The sequence below is a fragment of the Crocodylus siamensis genome, chromosome 4 (assembly GCF_052110815.1).
Source record: "Crocodylus siamensis isolate JL-2025a chromosome 4, ASM5211081v1, whole genome shotgun sequence".
In the NCBI taxonomy this organism is placed as follows: domain Eukaryota; kingdom Metazoa; phylum Chordata; order Crocodylia; family Crocodylidae; genus Crocodylus; species Crocodylus siamensis.
The window spans coordinates 99,513,295-99,534,697 of NC_143398.1; the positions used below are offsets into that span (position 1 = coordinate 99,513,295).

The window sequence follows — 21,403 nt, forward strand, 5'->3', positions numbered from 1 at the left end:
AGAGGTACTTCCAGAAAATTGAAGTGGTGTGCAATGATGTATGCTAACTTCATGTCAGTTGTTCAGCTTGGTAAGGGGCAAAAAAGGAGATTTTTACTTGTGGGAGAATTAGATAGAAACGAAGTTGGAAACGGACAGAGAGAAAGAAATCAGCCCTTCTGACTAAGGCAGGGTAGACAGACCAATGAAGTGTGCTTAGAGAACATTTTGCAAGGGATGCAAGTTCCATACTCCTCTGTTGGGAAAATTATCTGACAGTAGGAGGGTCCTTTTGAAGTCAGCAGGCATAATTCTTACAGCTTGGACAGTCAGAACAGTGGTGTTTTATTCTCACCTGCATTTATTTGCATGGGTTAAAATGACTGTACAGGGGGCAAGATAATAAAATCAGGACAGCAAGACAATTTTTGTGGAGTATTAAGTGTGAGTCGAGTATTGGAATCTAGCTTGAAATATGGCCACAGTAGCTAAGGCATAAACTAGAAGAAACTTGGGACATGTCAACATGCAGAGCTGAACTGGATTAACATGAGGTATGATTTTTTTTAGACCAATTTAATTAAACTGATACAGAAAGCTGTGGGGATGTTATGGTAGTGAGAGAGTGATGTTTTATCCATGATGGTCCAGGAATTATGTGACAGGCAAGGATTTTGGTCTGCGATATCTTTTATTGGACCAAGTGCATGGCTGGGATAAAGTGCAGATATTATTTCATTTTAAATCAGGCTTATTGCAGGCATACAGTCTTAAGTATTAGATGAGAGACAACAGAGCTATACAGAGAAACAGCTAGGGAGTTCAAAGAGACATTATTGGCCAGTATGATAGTCATGAGTTTCCCAGGGTGGATTGATCTTATTACTTTTACATTTTTAGAATTGTAGAAAATGGTGAATGATATCATGCTTATTTACTAGATAATTAATTCCTTGCTCATGATTTGCCAAGCAGCTGCATTTAGATGCTAACTGGAATTTAATTAAACACACAAAACTGCAAATAAAAATATTTTTATTAATTAAAGCAACCCTGACTATTGTGAGATCATATGAAAGTCAGGCTGGAAGGGACCTCACAGTATATTTTGGATATATTAACTGCTTTTACCAAAGCATGTTTTACATTTGCAAGTGATTTATAGAACAGCAGGATTGACTGTAGTTGGTGAATTTACACTGATAATTTCCAATTAGCCTGGGAACATTTTAATTTATGCCTAAGTGAAAGTGACTGGAACTGAAGTTCCTACTTACCTGAGAGGGCAGACATGTGACACATTTACTACCTAGTAATTTGCCTTTACCACATAGTAAAAGTGGATTGGGATACTCCATACGTACTGTGTAGGAAATCACTGAAATCAAGAATAAAGTTATTACATGAAAAATGTTTAGTAACTTTACTATCTAGGGATTTGCTATACAGAATATGTCATGTGTCCATACCGCAAGTCAATTTTATGCCAAAGTAGCAGTTTGCTCAATAAACACTGGCTCCTCCACCATCTGGGGGCTAGGCACTATAACAGAATAAGTCATATTGCAGACAGGAAGTTTGGGAAAGCTGACTGTGTGTTTGCTGCTCACTATAGTAAATTTACTATAGAGTAAAACCTGGAGTATGTTACTTTAGTATCAGGTTTCTAAAATCTGTTGCAACTTTCAGGTTAGAGGAAACTGTAGCAGAATGAGACCATCCAGGCAGGCACAGTAGAGGATCCTGATGATATATCAGGATTGCCTAGAGTCAGAGATGGTCTCTCAAAGTCTGTGATGACTGCCAGCCTCTTTAGCCAATAGCATATTCTTTCGACCCCTTCTTCTCTAGCTCCCTGGACAAGCCCTTAACATGGTAATGACTTCCTGGGCACATCTACACATGCATTTGCTCTGGGGTGCATTTACTCTAGAGTAAACCAGGGATGGGCAGGGAGCATGGGGCCGAGAAATAGCTATCTCCTTGCGGGGACTGGGAGATTGCAATGTCACTGGAGCCTAGAGGGGGACAGTGTCCCCCTGCCCTGGCAGCAAGGATCTCCTGGCCCCAGCTTCCCAATCAGGGTCAGGGGACTTGGAAAGAGCTGCAGGGGAGGGGCAGGTCCCAGCCCCTCTTGCAGCTCTTTCCACGCCCCACACCTTGATAACCTGATCAGGGCATGGGCCTGGGAGCTGCCCCTGACTGGGGACAGTTCCTAGCCCCCACTTAACCATTGTGGGGTAGGGGCTGGGAGCCTATTCCCAGCCCCCGCTACAGGATTGCAGAGCTACGGCTGGGAACAATCTCCCTGAGACTGGGGAGCAGAGGCCGGGAGCTCCCTGCTGCCAGGGCATGGGGACATTGTCCCTGCCTAGACTCTAGTGCCCGGGTAGGGGGCAATTTACCACCTCGTGCTGCCCTGCTGACCAGTAGAAAGTTTGCTCCCGGTCAAATGTACTGCACTGTTATTAATCTTGAGTAAATTTGCTACTTGCTTTTGCTTGTAGCAAATTTATTCATGACTGGAGCCAGTTACTGTGCAGTAAGTGTCTGCACGTGTAGACATGGATGCTTAGTGCACAGTAATTGGCTCTACTGTGCAGTAAAGCATCTCATGTAGATATGCCTACTGTGCCATATTTGTAAAACCAGTACTGAAAAATTAGATGTTTTCCATTATTCTTTATATAAAAAAAGTACGTGGCCTGCAATTAAAATTTTGGGTAAAAGGCTGGATTCAGCATTTCTGTTTCTCATTTAAATGTTTTAAGAGATTCTAATATATTTAGAGGGGTTTTGCAATCAATTTTGAACAACCCTGATTTTTGGTGCAGGGGTTGTTCTGTAGACTTCGCAACGAAGGAGACTTCTAAATTCTAACACTCTGTATGACTCTGTGCTTAGACAATGCCTTGATAAATACTATTTCTAGAGTTTCAGAGGGAAACTAGAGATTCTCAGGAGTGTATTCTCTGACATCCCTAAAGCAATGATGGTTGATACTATGGAAGGCATGACAGGGATAAATCACCCTTGATACACTGTTCACTCCACTTCTGCCACTGTCAGAGACAGGATGCAGGCCTAGGTAGTCCATTGATCTGACCCAATATGGCACTTCTTATGTGCTTATATTCACGGCATGAAATAGAAACTTTCCTTATTAATAAATCATCTTTGAAGGATTTGACAGAAGCAATCAGTTCATAGAACTGTTTCTACCAAGATGAGCACGATAAAGGAACGTGTCAGAAAGAACAGCAATAAAAAGAGCCTCGATCAAGTTTTAAGATATACTTTTAAAATTTAAACATATATTAATGTTAAAATCTATCTCTTCTTTATTAAAACTTTAAAATATTTAACATAAACTGAGTTTTCATTGTATTGATCATGCGCTTTTATGCCTAGGATTTTCTTTTTAACGACTTTTTTTGGAGACATAAAATATTTAGGTTGAAGTGATTGTTTCTTCCCAGAGATCAACTACTTTATCCCTTCATCTTTTAGCCTTTTTCTCCATTTTTGAAGGCTCCACATTACTTCGTTCGTGGTTCCTGCTGCTCTACAACCAATAGGCACCTTACTGCCTAAAGATTGTGCATGTTTCCTTTCATTTTACTTAAAGAAAACAAGTTCTTTTTTTCTTACTTTTAACGAGGGACAACAACGTTGTAAATACTTCTCACCATGAATAGTTTGGGAAGTGTATTTACATTCTTTTAAAAAAAAAAAAGGAAAAAAAAATACCAATATGGGCATTTCTGAGCCTCCTGGAATTTATTTCCCTCTAGGGTGTGATTGTCCTTTAAGTCTACCAATACAGCCTCTCTCAAGGTTTTGCCTTGCTTGGTCAAGCTTAAGTTGGTTTTAGTTAACACATTTATTAAGCCTTACTTAAATCAACCCTCTCCCTACTTTCAATGCAGTATAACATCTTGTTATACTGAAACACAAATCAGGACAAATCTAAATCAGCCTTGCGGAATAACTAGAAGCTAATATTGTGGGGGCGGGGGGGGAGAAACAGTGTGCGGGGGAAGGGAAGAAATGTCTGCATAATTCTTTCCTATCTTCCTGAAAAAGCAAGAGGGGATCTGGCACTGTAAACAACCACTGACTCCAGACCAGTGTCTTAGCAACACTTCCTCCTTGTATCACTTTTTTTCAGAGGGGCAGGTAAGGTAGGGTTACCATACCTCTGGATTTTCCTGGACATCTCCTCTTTTTGGGGTCCCCCCATCTCCATCTGGATGGGGTTTTTTTAAAAAAACATTTTGCTGTGCTCAGCATCAGAAGTTTTTCCCGGCACTTTGCAGCTTGCCCTAGCAAGGAGCTGCTTAGGGCTGGGGAGGGTAATTGGAGGCGAGGGGCATCACATGCTCTGCATGTGCACATGCAGATGGCTGGCATGCAGCCAGGCAGAGTGGTGAGAGCAGCCCTGACAGCTGCATGCAGGTAAATCTGTGGGGTAGGGACAGGGTGGGGGGCTTAAAAGGCCAGGGATTGGGGATTGAAGGACACTAGCCTGGTCTGGGGGGCAGGGTTAAGAGTGAGGGACAGCAGCAGGGCTGGGGGTGCTTGTGATTTGGGAGTGAGGGGCAGTGCACAGCATGGACATATCACTGCTTCCCCCCCACATCATATTACCACCACCCCCCAACAAGTGTCCTCTTTTTTAAAACTGGAAATATGGTAACCCTAGTAAGGAGAAAGTAAAAAAAAAAGAAATCTTATCAGATATTTTTAGCTGAAAATTGGTTTGAACTTAAAATGAGGTTCTTGAATTGTGTTCTTTGTCCAAACGATGCCATCTGGAAAAAATGGCATGCATTTTAGAGGTTAGGGAGATAGAAAAAAAGGCTTCTTGTTCCTTAGTAAGAGCTGTTTAACTGGATAAAAAACTTGATTCAGGTCTTACTGGTTCATTATGAGGAGTCAGGTGGGAACAGCTGATTGGTTTAGAAAGTAAGTACATTTCGTGTTAGCTCTTGCTTTAAAGTCTTACTGAAGGGTCACAAGTGAAAATTGACTTGGAGGTGTCTCTTCCTAATCCCTATATGTGCACTACATTATTTAGCATGGTTGGCAGTATCTTGTTGGGGGACTTGAATAGCCAGGGGTGATACAGGTCAGAGATTAGTTGCATAGAGGGATCTGTGTGTGTATGGTAGGGCAGAATCTTTCTTGCTCTATATCTGGCTATCAATTGATGTTATTAATGCCTCGCTTTTATGATCTCTATATTCACTCTCAAATATATATTTAAAAAGAGTAAAATGTACATGCCTCCAAGCATATTGTCAAAGTCTTTTCTGTAGATGCTTCTGATCATAAATGTTCAGCCAGACCTGATCTAACAGGTGGAGGATTTAACACTGCCAGCAACAAAGAAAAATGGAAAAATTGTGCTGTGTAACTGAAATAATAGATTGCAAGAAAATGGACCTGTTATAATAGACAGACACTGAGTAACTTCCTCTGAGACAGCCTTGCCAATGCACCTCAGCGCTTCCCTATCACCCCTCAAACACATCCTGCTATTTAAGTGATTGGCTTCTTCCAAACAAACACACTCATTGTCTACTCTTCTGCTAGGCTTCATTCAGGGTTCCTTGGAACAGCACTGATTGCAGTGAATTTATCTGGTAGTCATGCAGATGTCACCATGCTTTTATTGGCATTTCATTGTGATTTAGCAATTAAAGGGTGCTTCAGCTGGAATGTCACTGTATTTTTATACAATAGAGGTCCCTAGACTGTCCTATACAGTCTGTGGCAAATTTCTGAGAAAAGAACATCGTGTCAGTTTAATCACCTTCCCTCCTTTGCATTTACATATTTATTATGCCCCTACCTTTGTGCTGGAGTGCAGTAAAGAAAGACAAAAGACGGCAGGAATGCTGGGTCATTAGGAATGAAGTCTACAGGAGTTTCTAAAGATGGAGCGTACTATCGCTTTTCCCCATTTGTGAAGGTGGAGAAAATCTGGTATACGGAGTATGTTAGCTCTCCCCAGCTCTTCCTCTGCCAGCTACAAACACTGAGTTTGTGATTCTAGTTATACCATGGAGCTCATGAGACAGAGACAAAGCAACGTGTCCAAGCCATTTGAGAGACTGTTCTTGTATACAGGCCCCAGGGAGTAGGAAGAAGACTATGAGGAGGAAGAAAAGGAGGTGTATGGTTTAGTGAGGTTAGAGTCTTCCTTACTTGAACACACCAGTGGCTCAACACTGTACTTCATTCCCATATGAAATTTTGGTCCTGGTTTTGTCTTAGAAAGCATATGCTCCTGTCACACAATTGCAACAGCTTTTAACACAGTTTGACATAATTGACAGTCTGTTCTCAAGGGAGACTCACCAGAACTGAAATAGCAGTTTTCAGACTGATAAATATGCATTGACAGTGCTGCGTGGGGGAAGCTTTTAGAGTCAGTCTTTCATTCTGGCTTGTAACATTCCTGCTCTCCAGTCATGGACATCTGAATCCTTAGTTATTCCAGTTTTTATAAAAGTGTTGTGATGTCGACGGGCCTTTGTACATGCCACAAAAGTGGCTTAAATGCTCTTTTGCTCCACTTTAATGGCATTGCTGTTTGCACGTTCAGTGGTATAGTCTGCTTTAATGGTGTTGCTGTTTGCATGCTCAGCGGCATATTCCGCTTTAAATGACTGTGGTACATAGCAAGATAAAACACCCCTGAGATGTTTTAGTTTACTACCTAACAAAGTAAGTGTGTGTGTGTGGGGTGTGTGTGTTCTGGACCGAAGAGGCAATTAAGGATGGGGGTTTAGTTCGGTTTAATTCCCCCTTAATTGAAGCAGTGTTTTTAAAAACCCACTGTTTCAGTTTAGGGAGAACTAAACGGAATAAGTCCCCATGGCATGTACAAGCAGCTGATAAGTTTCCAGAGAGGGCCAGGTTGAGACTACAAATCTTATTTCATTTGTGATCTAAATAAAGCTTTAAACATAGTTTTACCAGGGCAAAAGAATAAACACTAAGTAATTACAAGTGTCTGATGGGTTGGCTAAGTCAGTGGGAAATTTTTTTGAAAGTACCTAAATTTATGTTTTCTAATGTGATATAAAGGATCCTGGATTCAGTTGACTTTCAAGACAAGTTAGTTATGCATCTCTTTTTTGGCCCAAGTTACTTGAAAATGGGAGTTAGGCTTCAGAATTACTTAGGCTTTTAATTTTTTTCCCCCCAATATGTCTAACATTATTATGTTGTGGCATTCCTCACAAATACTGTAAAAAATTCATGTCACTACTCTATGTTGCTAAGTTCCACCTCCAGCCCCCATAGGTTTGCATTACCTGGAGTACTTTTAAGTATTTCTTCTCTAGATCTTTCACAAGTTGTGTGTTCTTTCTCTAAAAGGGTACCAAACGCATTGTTGCCTGAATGAGCAAATGTAGGCCTCAATCCTGCAAACATCTAGTAATAAACTTTTTAAGTTGCTCCAATAACTTTAATAACACGATTAACAAGCTTAAAACTGAACAGAGGCACAAATGTTTGCAGTAATTGAACATTCTTAACCCAAACAGAATGGCCATAAACCAAGATCAATTATATAATGTGAGTAACATCTAATTTCTGAATAGAAGACACAAGTCAATACTGGATGGTAATTAAATGTTGTGTCAAGTCATGTCTATATCCCAGGGAGACCATTTTGCTGTAATGGATTTAATTTAGGAGTCCAAGACCTCTGTCATTGTTTTATCTCCTTAAACTTGTCAGTCTATTTTAATCGGAAATTCTTTCCTCAAAAAATTGAATATGGTACCTGTTCTTTCCATTAGATACATCTGTAATAGTTCATCTTCTTTTGCTTTGCTTTCATCCATAACAATATAGAATTAAGGGAGAAAATAGGGGTTTTTTCCTCCCCCTCAGTGAAATAGGTTATCTGTACACACTTCACTTAATTTCCAAAGTTTTTTTATGTCAGCACAAAACAAGAAGATATGAGAGGGGGTGGTTCATTCCACCTTATGATCTCTCCAAAAGTTTGGGGAGCAGGTAGTTTTTAATCAATACTCTACGTGTAGGGTTAAGAAAAATCTTCAATGATTTTTCCACTGAAGTTCTCTCCGTGTGAGAGATGGTTTGTCATATGGTCACTGAAACAGATTTTTCCCCAGCTGTCTGTTATAATTTCTTTTTGAAGTTTTTGTATCCATTTGTTATAGATATAAAAAGTATTACCTTGTTGTGTTTCTCTTAATAAAGTATAGCTTTTGGAAATAAACCCCCTGGGCTACTGACCTTTATGTACTTTTAGAAAATACTTTTTTTTTCAGCTGTGGAGGGAGAGAGGATCATGCAACCAAGCAGCTGTTTTAGACTTGCTAACAATTGAGCTACCTATTAGTACAGAAAAAAAGGACAGCAGTGAAACTTGTCTGCCCGTTTCTTTTTTTCTATTACACATTTTTATATTTAACTCTGTGACAGTGGCTACTTCAAAGAAAATGGACCAAAACTTCATCTGGATTTTGAGGAAGATGATTTTTTTCCCCAGGATAGATATGCTTCTTAGATGTTGTTTATGCTATCAAATCGGGGTGGGGGGGGTGTATTTTTAAATCCCTTTCCTCAAAAGCCAAATAAAGTTTTGGGCCAAAATTTTCTAACACAGGTGCTTAAAATTAACCTTAAGTCTATATTTAGCAACCTGAATGAATTCTCTGGTTTCCAGAATTGCTCAGCCCCTTAAGGTCCACTGAAGTAAATAGGCAATCAAGAATTTTAAAAATCAAGCCATGGGTTTAGGAGCCTATCTTTAGGCACCCATTCTGTAAAAATAAATTTTAAAAACTCCTGGTGTTCAAATTTCCCATTCCAGAAAAAATAATTCCTTAGTATACTCTTGGTCTGCTCAAATGTTAGAGGCCCCTTCTGTATGGAATCTACTCTAAGCAGTGTTTAAACTGTGTGCAAAAAATAGTCAGTTATATGATTTGATTGACTGTTAAGATAGGGCCTTAGACCTCTATAAAGCCTGTAACAAACTGGCACAGCCAGACAGGAGGTTAGCCTGACTGGTACACCCCAGGCCTAGGCAGCACCTCTGCCCTCCCAGACCAGCCAGCTCCCCTCTTCCACCTGGAATTACTTGCCTCCAGCTGTCTGCACAAATGTTTGCACATGGTGGAACCTGACTCAAGTTTATGTGGCTTAAAGTAAGCCACCTAACTTGCTAACTTGAGACAGGTCTTCTGAGTTCTTGTTTCCACCTCCAGAAAGCTTTATCCTGCATCGTTTGAGGAACAAAGGGCTAGAAGTGACTTCCTGCATCACTTCACTCCATCCCCTGCTGTTGTAGGCAACCACATTGTATGAAACCTTTCATAAAGCAAGAGAATTCTGTTTTATTAAGTAGCTAAATACTTTTTGTCCCTACTGATTCTATTGGAAGCCTGTTCTAGCATCAACGCTTTGTTGTTATAGGCTAATTTATTCATGGCTGGTTTATACCCATTTATTTTTAACCAGCAACAAAGGAATGTCAGATAAACAGTAAAGGCTTTTGTGTGATTTCAGCATTGCAATAAAGTATTTTGGGTTTTGTTCAATGTCTGATTACATAGTTAAAACCACTTCACAGAAGGTGTGCCATGGTAGCACAGGTTGGCTGTATCTGTGAGCAGCTCACTGGAACCTGTGCTGGTGATATACATTCATGATTGTTAAACCTCCATTTTGCATCTGACACATCCCATCCCTTTAAAGGAATCTTCACCATGATTTAACATCTTGAAAGTGATTTTAAGAATACAGCTATGTCTGTCTTCTTTTACCCAGCAGGAGCTAAACTAAAGAAAATGTCCATATTTCCATTAAAGTTTCAAATGCGTTAAGTCATTAAAAGAAGTATGAAATGCTTGTAGACATCTGAATTTCCTTATATACAAATTAAATGTTTCCTGGTTTGAAAAGAGAGGAAACTAATTTGTTTTTCTCAGTTTTACTCTTTCTCCACCATAACTTGAATGATGTGAATTAATGACTCAAAAAGGTGGGAACATCTTCCTGTTGCTCTTGCTTTACCAAGCAAAATATCACTTCAGAAGTGAAATCAACCTCAAATTCTGTTGGGTAGAAGAACCTATAGAATTCTTATACTTATGGGCGCTCACCTTGAGCTTTTCCCTTGCTGGTCCTCAGATTCACTGATGCTGTACTTTGTTTCCCTTGGCCTTTTCTCTGCCAGTGAAATGTTTTTTTCTAATCTCTGCTACTCTCTTTCCTCTGGCAAGGTGCCTAGTCTCTCTTGCTAGGAAATCTAGATGAGTCATGGTATCTTCCTCTTTTCTCATGCTGGTCGGATGAAGCAGACATAATTGTTTTGGTCCCTTTGGTTTTGTATTGGGATTCTAGTAGCTATTCATCTATTTTCTAGCATTCCCTCTCCCCTCCCCAGGCCAGGGCATGCTAGAGATTAAAAACCCTCTCTGTTCTCATTGGAGTACTGCCATGGTTTCATTCATTTCATATAAATGAATAAGATTAAGTGAAGCCCTTACCTTATTCCACCACCTTGATTTTCCATTCCTTGATAGGCTTCTTAACTGTACTTCGTATACCTTTTCCTTGAGCATGTGACCCAATTCACTCCCCTACTGAAGTCAAGAGAATGACTTCAGTGGTGCTACATTAGATTCCAGTTGCAGAAAGCTTGTCTTTCTGGCATTGGAAGACTGGCCTAATGTCACCATAATGATCTTCTATTTTTGCTGGGACAAACTATTTTATTATATTCTGCTTGTTTTATACATTCTTGAATGCATATGGTATGATTTTTGTTTTCTTTCTTCCCTAGACACTAATATTTAGGTTCTCTCATTGAACACCGTCAAAATAAAAACAACGTGTAGGGAGAGAAATATTTTTCTAGGATGTGGATCAGGGAAGAAGAAACACTTTTGACATTTTCAATGAAACCAAATCAAAATATAATGGAAGCACATTGGCCTAAACTCACATGAGTTTCCCTTGTTCTTGTTTGTGTGGCACAATTTAGTAGTATCAGCTACCTTCCATCTTACCCAGCATCTGAAATTAAATGTTCCTCTGTTGTGGATGAAAAATATCAGTTGACAAGTACACCCATTTACCTTTATAAATTCCACATAAATGAGACTCCATTATGTTTCCCTGGGGATCAAAAGAAGGTTGAGCTGATGCTAAAGGCTAAATGGACCATCTGTCTTCTTACTGACTTTCGCACACTCCCATCCCTCTCTGCTGACTGAAGTTGCTAGCGTTTGGATAAATATGCGATACCCCCTCTCACTACAAATCATGACTAAATTCCACTGACAGGTCTCCTTACTCCTACCACAGAAGCTGAATAAAGACCAAGCTGTTGCTTTCTCTCGCCCAAAGAGGGAAGCAAGGAGAGGTGATTTAACCATGGCATTTATAATGTCAGAGCTCCTACTGCAGTAAAAAGGAATTCTGTAAGCTTTATCAGACCTTTGACTCAGGTTAGCTTTGTCTTATCACTCATCCTGGCTTGATATATCAAATCAATATTTGTCTGAACCCAAATCTGACACATTTTAAAGCAAAATATTTCCTTTGAGCCTGGTTTCTTCCAACACTTCCTTCCCCTTAAGGGTAGAGGCAAGAGGGGATTTGCAATTCCCAGTCAATCTATTTACTGAGCCCCTTTATAGTTATAGTTTCAGTAGCTAGGAGGCATTGACTTGGAACAGCCAGCTTGGTTCTCCTAGGATGGCTGGCTATACCCAGTGTTTGCTTTGAATCGCTGGTGTGTGTAAGCTCAATGGTCCTAGAATATCACCTCATTTTTGGGTGATTATTTTTTAACCTCTCCTCTTCCTCCTTTCCCAAGGGCAAATATTCTCATCAGAGAGACAAATAAACCAGGGTGACCCAGAAAACTAAATGCCATCATATTGTCAGGTCAAGTCCCTTACGGGGGATTGTCTTTATAGGCTTTAAAGAATCAAATTGGACTTTATGGCCAGATCCTGTGCTGACGTGCATAAGCATGCTCTGTTGGAATTGATACAACTACATTTATTTATACCAGCTGAGCAACTGGTTCTGTATCTCTATTATGAGTGTTGTTAATTCATTTACTGTTGATTTTTACTGTGATAATGTCTAGGAGCCGCAGTTATGGAACAGTGCTTTGCGATTCTTGCTGTTCCATATTATGTATGCAACAGTAGATGGGGTAAAGTTTGTAAATTCTAATGTCTTTGATTTATAATTTAAACTACAAATGTTTTAACCAGTGTGTATGTTTCCCTTTTGACATCAGGCGAAACCCTCTTCACTTCCACCTCATCGCAGATGCTATTGCGAAACAGATTCTGGCAACCCTCTTCCAAACCTGGATGGTCCCTGCTGTGCGTATAGACTTCTACGATGCAGATGAACTCAAGGTAAAAACAGGCCAAACAAATGTGTACTCAAGCTGTTCTGGTTTCTCTTTCTTGTTTTATCTGGTGATTTGGATTTCGCCATATGGATGAAAGAATTTCAGTTTCTCTGAATAGGGTCTCAGCTCAACTTAACCAGAGCTGCTTGCTGTAGTGCACAAATCATTGCAGATACCACATTGCTAGTGCCACATATAGTCCAGAAGCTCTAAAATTCTCCTTGCTGTGCAGAAGATTCCATGCCCTTAAGGATAAATCACATTATTTTCCTGTTAAAAAAAATATATTCCCCTTTCAGGGAAGATACAGTCTTAAACCTCTTGTACTGTAAGTACCTATCATTTGGTAGAAGTACTCAGTCTTTCAGGCTTCCAAAGGCATATAGGTAAACCACTGTAAGTACAACACACTCTGCCCCATATCAATATTTGTTTTTAAAGAAAAAAAGTAGCTGCCTTGTTTGGATACCTTTTCTAAAGGATTAATTGAAGCAGTGAGGGCTCTATAAAAAGCATTGCTCACTCCTAAGCATAAAGTAATTATCTTTTTGCAGAGTTATGAAGTTTAAGTTAGATCACAAAGGCTCAGTGTTGAGTTTCTGGGCTGCACGTTTTCCAGGTGTGGACATTGATCGTGCTATTCAAAACTGAGCTTTTGGAGATGGTGGCAGTAATTTATATAGCCAGTCAGCCTTTCCAGTGCTCAACTTGATCAACATCCTATAGAAAGGGAACAACAAAATTTAGCAAACTGCTATGCTAATTAAGGTAAAATCAAAGCGTGCCACTTGCTAGGATCTTAAGAGTAAAATGTTGTAGAAAGAGATGACAGAAGGAAAAGATGATCTTTGAGATTTGGTTCATCACTGTTTTTATTTAATATTCTTTCAACATTTAGCAACAATCAGATACTAACCTAGGTAGAGAGCTACCATCCTTCTGGTCATTAAAAGCACACAGTCAGAAAGACATTAATGTGTCTATTGTACGTGCTACACTGCAGATGGTAGGGCAAAAACAGTACAAAATTAGCTTTTCCATTCAGGTGGGATTGTCTTTTGTCTTTTTCTTATGCTCTTTTAGGTCTGGGTGACATTACTTGCCTAAAGAGAAACCAAGGGAGCTTATTAGGTGTCGTTAATGTTATGTGCAGAAACTGTATCTTCCCTGTCCCACTGTTCCTGCTTACAGTATGCCTTACTACACAACAAGCAGTTCCACAGACTTCAGTAGCCACATCAGAGTGTAGGATATAATTCTCAATGTGGGTGAATGTGACAGCACTAAGCCACATGACAGCAAAGAGTTATTGATAGTAGTAGAATTTTAAGGAGTATTATGTCACAGGTGGGTATAATCTTATTCAGACTATTCTCAAAATTTCAGCTGAGTTTGCAGAGAAGCAGTTTACAGTTGGATGTAACAGGATAGCTTAGCTGCTTCTGAAATGATCTGTTTGGTTTGGGTTTAATTTTTTGTATGCGTTGAACATATTTTATTAATTAGTGTTAGGAAAATTCACGTGGGCATCGGAGTAATTTCTTAGAAATCTTGCTAGCAACAAAAATGGACCTGTAAATAGGTTGATTTAATTTAGATTGTTTCAGAACTAATTATCTTCTATCATTCTGTTCTAATTGTAGAATTCTTATGAAGTCAGCACAGAAATTTAAAAATATTCAGTCTGTACTAAATTACAATTAACTGGATTGTTGCTTTTCATTTGCCTTTTATTTACCTATGTTTCATAGATTTGGGGCACCATTTTAACAGCTCAAAAAATAAAGCTGTCCTCTATCAGTTCCGAAATCATGAGCTTCCATACCCGTTGTTCCTTATGGAGCAAGAGTCAGCAAGTCTGCCTTTTATTTACTTCATCAAAGATGCTAGCCTAAGGCTTTCAGAAAGCTGTGGGAATACTCATTGGTTCTTGACTGCTCTTGCTCAGCCAACAGAAAGGAATACAAAAGGTTGTTTTGCCTAGGTCCTACATAAATAATGTCCTTTGAGAAAAACATTCTCAGCAAGAGAGTGTTTGTCTCTTTTCAAATAGCTGTTTAGAATTCAGAGGATACTTTTCACTAGATTATATATATAAGAAAGGTAGAAATTGGAGGCTAAAATATTTGGCAGTGTTCCATAGCATCTCCTACAGTTCCTAAAATATACTGTCATTTTCCTTGGCGTTACAGCGGGTAGTAGGGCTGTGGGCTGCTTTGGGTGCTGATTCAATTCGGAGGAGATTCGGCAACCGAATCTCTGAATCCAGATTGAATCAGGAGACCAATAAAAAGGTCCAAATTGATTCAAAGCTCTCTGAATCAATTTGGAAAAGATTCAGAGAGCTTCAGAGATTTGGATAGTACCCACTCGCTGCTGCAGGGCACTGGACCCCAACTCCATGCTGGTAAGTAGGGGGCTGGGGAGGGCAGCGCTGAAGGAGGGAGGACCGGGGGGGACCCAGGCCACAAGCCCCCAGAAGTCCCAAGGCTGTTGCAGCAGCTGCTGAGTGTGGGGCTTTTTTTTTTTTTTTAAGAGCCCGGAGCTGGGGCCGGGTGGGGCAGCTAAGGTGGGGTGGGGCTGAGAGAGCGGGCAGGGGTCAGGGAGCTTGTGGCAGAGCCCCCCATGCAGTATGGGGCAGTGGGGGAAAGCAGGGATTCCCCTCCCGCCCACACACACCTGGCAGCAAATGGTGAGTGCCAGGGTTTTTTTTTCAAAGAGCTGGGGCCAGGCAGGGCACCATTGACTGGGCTGGGAGAGTAGGCAGGGGATGGGGCCTATCTGATTTGGCTGATTTGGCCATGGCTGAATCTCTGAATCAAATTCAGCCAAATTGATTCAGGACAGTGATTCAAATCATCAAACTGAATCACTGGCCTCCAAATTGGCGAAATCCAATCCGAAGCAAATACTAGGGAGAGCTTCTGGAGGGGCTGGACGTGATCAAATCAGCGGATCCAGATGCTCTCCACCCCAAGGTGTTGAGGGAGCTAGCAGGGGTTATTGCAGGGCTCTTGGCACAGCTTTATGAGCGCTCGTGGTGCTCAGGCTAGGTGCCAGATGATTGGAAGATAGCCAACGTGGTCCCCATCTTTAAAAAAGGGAGGAGGGAGGACCCAGGCAACTATAGGCCCTTCAGTCTTACCTCAAACCTAGGGAAACTCTCTGAGAAGATCATCAAGAAGTACATCTGCGATAGGCCGGCTTGAGGGATGATGTTCAAGGGCAACCAGCATGGTTTCATTTAGGGGCAGGTCATGTCAGACCAACCTGGTTGCCTTTTATGATCGGGTCACAAAAGCATTGGATGCAGGTGTCGCCGTGGACGTAGCCTTTCTGGACTTTAGCAAGGCCTTTGACACCGTCTCCCACTCCATCCTCATTAAAAAACTAGGCGACTGTGGCATTGATGCCTGCACTGTCAGATGGATTGCAGATTGGCTGAAGGATCATACTCAGAGGATGGTGGTGGATGGGTCATATTCAACCTGGGGGGAAGTGGGCAGCAGAGTCTCCCAGGGCTCGGTCCTTGGGCCTGTGCTGTTCAATCTCTTTATTTGGACGACGGGGTGAAAAGCACCCTGTTTAAATTCACTGATGATATCAAAATTTGGAGTGAGGTGAGGGAAAGACTGCAGCAAGACCTAGATAGGTTGCAGGGGGGCATTAACAAAAACAGGATGCCTTTCAATACTGACAGGTGCAGGGTGCCTGACTTGGGCAGTAGTAACCAGCAGCACACTTATAGGATGGGAAACTCCCTTCTTGAGAGCACGGCGGCAGAAAGGGATCTTGGAGTCATTACTGACTCCAAGATGAACATGAGCCGACAATGCGAGGTCACGGCTGGCAGGGCTAACTGGACCTTGTCATGCATCCACTGGTGCATCGCAAGTAGGGCCAAGGAGATGATCCTCCCCCTCTATGCGACACTGGTCAGGCCACAGCTGGAGTACTGTGTCCAGTTCTGTGCGCCCCACTTCAGAAGGATGTGGACAACATTGAGAGGGTCCAGAGGAGGGCCACCCGCATGATCCAGGGACAGCAGGGCAGACCCTACAATGAGAGACTGCAGGACCTGAACCTGTTCAGCCTTCACAAGAGAAGGCTGAGGGGGGACCTGGTGACTGTCTATAAACTCACTAGGGGGGACCAGAAGGGTTTGGGGGAGACCTTGTTTTCCCTAGCGCCCCCTGGTATAACAAGGAATAACGGGCACAAGTTGTGGGATAGTAGGTTTAGATTAGACATCCGTAAGAACTACTTCACAGTTAGGGCGGCTAGGATCTGGAACCAACTTCCAAGGAAAGTGGTGCTGGCTCCTACCCTGGGGGTCTTTAAGAAGAGGCTTGATGCCTACCTGGCTGGAGTCATTTGAGCCCAGTTTTTCTCCTGCCCAGGCAGGGGTTGGACTTGAAGATCTACAAGGTCCCTTCCGACCCTACTTCTATGATTCTGTGACTAGCCACTTCGCACAGGCCTAGCAAATAGTGTCCTAAAGTAAGGAAGAGAAAATAAGTTATTGACTAAATGATATGTTTCTTAAGGTTTCAGGGAAAAGTGGGAAACTCAGTGCAAAAAAAAAAAAAAGGAGAACAAAAAGCTATTAATGATTCCAGGTTTTCCACACATATCAGTCCCACATATCTGATCTTAGGAACCTTATGTGAACTAAGCATTTCAAGCATTCATTTTTAAATCTGAAGTATGGTATTTTTGCTTTTTATAGAATTGCATATATGTACATGGTCCCAACCATATATTGCCTACCCTTTCCCCTGCTCTTTTTCCTTTTAAGGACTATTACTACTACTACGTCCCTTTTAAAAAAACAAGCAAACAGCATGCAGAAGGAAATAGAGACCTCAGATCAATAAAATCAGAAATTGGTGAAAAGGCTCTGTGGAAATAGTTACAGCTTGTTTGTGTAGTTCATATAGTTTTAAATTTACCTTCTGTCCAATGCTAAGTTGGAGCTTGCTTTAGTTTACTGCACATTATTCATGTTGGGCCCCATAATTCATGAAATTTAGGTCATGAAAAGTGCCCTTTTATATTAAAATTCCTGTACTTTTATCCTGCCTTTGTCCTTTATTTTCAATGCTACAGACAAGACTTAAACCGTGTTTGAAACCTGTGACTTCTACAACCAAGTAACCAGCAGGAGATAGATGGTAGTTGAAAATCTCTACGATAATGAGAGTCTCGTATTCTCGGATCTGTTCATACATACTGGGCACTTCTCCTCTTGCACATTTAAATGCACAGTAACCAAAATTCCTGCACAGTATGGGTGTGCATTGACACATGTACACCCATACTGTATCGTAAATGTGGTGACTTGTATCGACGTGAATCAGTAACTAACCTGATTAGCAACTGCACAGTAATGCACATATAGATGCCTTACTGCGCAGTCACACTGTGTGTGGACCAACTTGGGACTAACTTTAGTTCTAAGTTAGCCCACACACAGCATTACTGTGCTTTAACACCTGCACATGTAGACAGCGGCCTTTTCCCACTTACTGTGAAGTAACTTATTGCGCAGTAACTTTAAGCTGGTATAAATGCATGTGTAGACATGCCCACTGAGTAGCTTAAGGGCCACTTGCTCCAACTTCCCAATTTCTCTAGAAAACAAAGTCCATGCAAAATAGTAAATTAAAAATAGAACCATTGTCCATTTTTTTCATACCCTGAATATTGGAAAAGAATCTAGGATAAACTTTCAAAGAAACTGGCCCTTCAGTTCTCTTCTGTTAAAAAAAAAAATATATATATATATATATATATATATATATATATATATAGCAGTGAAAGTAGCTCCACGTAATGCTATGAAAACCAACAAGACCAGTCACAAATGACTGGAATGTTGCCATGTGAATACCAAGGTTGTTGCTGAAGATGGTTACCAGCAGAGTCTTTGTACCTGCAGTTTCATTTCTAGAAGGGGATGAATGGACCATAAGTGCCTTACCTATGATCTAGGGATATATGTGATTCAGGGACAAGTGCCTTACCTATGATAATATCACTGAAGAGGAAGCAGGGCACTAGGAAAGAAAGAACTCTATTGCATCCATTTTGTGTCCAGGGACCCATGTTTTGTTGTTTGTTTTCTTAATATCATCAGCTTGAGAATCACGTGTTGAAGAGACTAAAGCTGGGGAAGGCAGCATTCTCCTATATAAAGTTCTGGCTCAGTGCTGCCTGGTAACAACCTCTTTATACTTGTCTGTTGGACCCCTCTTGAGCAGAGAATGTGGTCTGTGCTGTGTAATGTCATGCTTTGGGGATCTGCATGGGAGTAAAGTTATCAACTCCAAAACTTATTTTCACCAGTGACCCAAGTCAGAACTTGATCCAGATTTTCCAAAGTGAAAGTACAAACAGTCCAATCTGCTGTGCCATTTCACACTGCCTACTGGTGCTGCCTGCCACAGAGGGAGATCTCTCACTCAGTTTTGTACCTTATCTCTCCAAAAACTGCATGCACTTAAGTAGACTCCTTCTATAGAGAGTCAAAGGAAAAAGAATGTCTTCATTCCAGTGCACCTCCAGTGGAGGTGTTAAAATTCAGTCACTTTAAATACACAGTGTTAATCTTCTTCCAGCTCGCAGCTGTGGCCCATCCCACACCACACAAGTCTGGGAGCACACATGCCTTGACCCCTGCCCTCCTGGGGTGCAGGCGGTGGTGGGGGCTGCCCCCACCCCATAGGCTGCGCCTCCGTCCTGTGCCCCTGCCTACCCCGCCTGGGCAGCGCCTTCCCCCTCTCTCACCGCAGGGGGCATTGATCTGCCCCCCCCATGCCCCTTACCTCCCCCCTTCCCCTTCTGACTTACCAGCTGGAGGCAGCTTTCTACAATGCTGGCTCTGCTGTGTGCTGCACTGCGGCTGCACTCAGCACTGGCATTTATTGGCTAAATTATCAGCCCCATTGAGCCAAAATCCAATATAGACAATTTTCTTTATATCAGTACCAATCTGATATTGGACTGATGCATCAGTGCAGCTCTAGTCAGCGGTAGTGGGGAACTAGATTTGATGACCTTCCCAGTCCTTTGTTCCTATGTTTTCTGAGTACCAGAAAACTATCCTTTCTTTTTAAAGGTGACTTTTTATATATAAACAATGGCAAAATGACATGCATTGGAGCAGTGGTTCTCTTCTGTTTTAAATACGAGACACCACTCCATAACATTTTGAATATAGCGTCACCTCAGTTGAGAGCCATTGTTGTGCTGCCTTAGCTTCCCTCACTACTTTTCAGCTGGGGCAATGCTGCTGACACAGCTGGGTGGAGATGCCTCACGTGTTTTGTGCAGAGCCAGACTGGGAAGGGCTGTGGCAGGAGTATGCTCTCGTTCCTGCATTAGGATTATCTGATAAGCCTGAAATAGGCTGCAGAGCCTGCTCTTGCCACGGTCATTTCTGGTCTGACCTTGCACAGAAATGGGTGTGGAGCAGTTTTATCCCCTCCAGTTCTATCTGCCTTTGTTTCTAGGAAGAGGATACAGGGTTGGAAAACAAAGGGCTACGGCAAAAATTAGTGCTCCTGCCTGCTTTAGACTTATCAGATAAAACCTCATGCAGGCCACAGCCCTTTTTGGTCTGGCAGCACATGAGGCATGCAAGGCACTTTCATCTGACTACAGCAGTGGTGCCCACATTACAATGTTTCTGAAAGGCTCTTATGGCTCCCTGGTTGAGAACCAGTGCGTTAGAAAGTATTAAAAAGTGAGATTTTTTTTTTTTTGCTAAGAAAACAAGGATATCTATATTACAATTCAACCTTTATAATGTGAGAGCTTGAATATCTGGGTGCCTGTACATGAGTGCGGAGGGTATTCTGACATAATTACAGCATGTCAGAGCAGACTCGATTAAGCAAATCTGCTGGCACGTGGATCATCAAGTGAGCTTTAGTTCAAGCGCGCCCATTGCCGTTTTGAAGCATGGGAATACATGAAACACTGTGGTGCTTTAATTAGAGTGGATCTCGGAGCTGCTCTAATTAAAGTCCCACCCCACCCCCCTCCAACCCCAGAGCACATGTAAAAATGCCCTCTGGTTCAGCAACTCTGTTCAATTATTGTCCTATACCATCATTTGTTTTTCTTACCAGAACAAGGAGTAATGTCTCAAGTTGTAGCAAGGGAAGTTTCGGTTGGATATTAGGAAAAACGTCCTCACAAGGAGGATAGTAAAACACTGGAACAGGTTACCCAGAAAGGTGGTGCACTCTCCATCCTTGGAGGTTTTTAAGACCCAGCCAGACAAAGCCTTGGCTTAGTTGGGGATAGTCCTGCTTTGAGCAGGGGGGTTAACTAGATGACCTGATGGAGGTCCCTTCTAACCCTAAATTTCTCTGATTCTCTGGTTTCATACATAGTGTAAGCAGATAATGATTCAAGTCTCCATACTGCCACACACGTATGCCTGTGCCATGTTAATTGCTTTGCGATGGCTCAATAGCATAGACACTTAGTTTGTATTCCATGTCTGGGGTATCACTATTGCTGATACCAGCTTGTGTGGCACCTCCAGGCAAGATCTTTACCAAGACATAAGAAAGAATAAATGGCAGTACATGATATTTTTTCCGCAGAAGAGTTCCTTTTTACAAAACTTATCCAAAAATGTGCTCTGTAAAGTAGAAAGTACCCAGTAATGGCCAATACAAGCTTCCGCACTTTTCAGTACAACAGCTGCTTTTTTTAGTACTGTCCAGTTGCTGTATCATCAGTCCAGTGTCCTACACATTTGGTTTTCTCTAAAAGTTAGTATGAGTGTCTCTTTTTCAACTTCATTCTGTCAGGGCAAGGCTCTTAGGGCATTCCCTTTAATGTAATTCAGAACATTGGATTCTCTGTTTCTATAGTGAATGGTATTTATCTCCTGTACTTGCTGCTGAGGGTTTCACCCCTTGTTTCATCCATCAGTTCATTTATTGACATGAATGAGTGAGGATCTAGAAA

The 21,403-nt window shown here is 41.5% G+C and overlaps 1 protein-coding gene across 3 annotated transcripts in view; it reads left to right on the top strand.

Moving 5' to 3' along the window:
• LARGE1 (LARGE xylosyl- and glucuronyltransferase 1) overlaps nucleotides 1-21,403 on the top strand; it is a 438,357-nt gene that overhangs the window by 225,763 nt on the left and 191,191 nt on the right. For all 3 annotated transcript variants that reach the window (XR_016441840.1, XM_090043139.1, XM_090043138.1), the window contains exon 5: nucleotides 12,296-12,419. Coding sequence is in view for 2 of the 3 variants with exons in the window: in XM_090043139.1 (XP_089899265.1) it covers nucleotides 12,296-12,419 (124 nt within the window). In the remaining variant the exon portion in view is untranslated. The remainder of the gene's footprint in view (nucleotides 1-12,295; nucleotides 12,420-21,403) is intronic.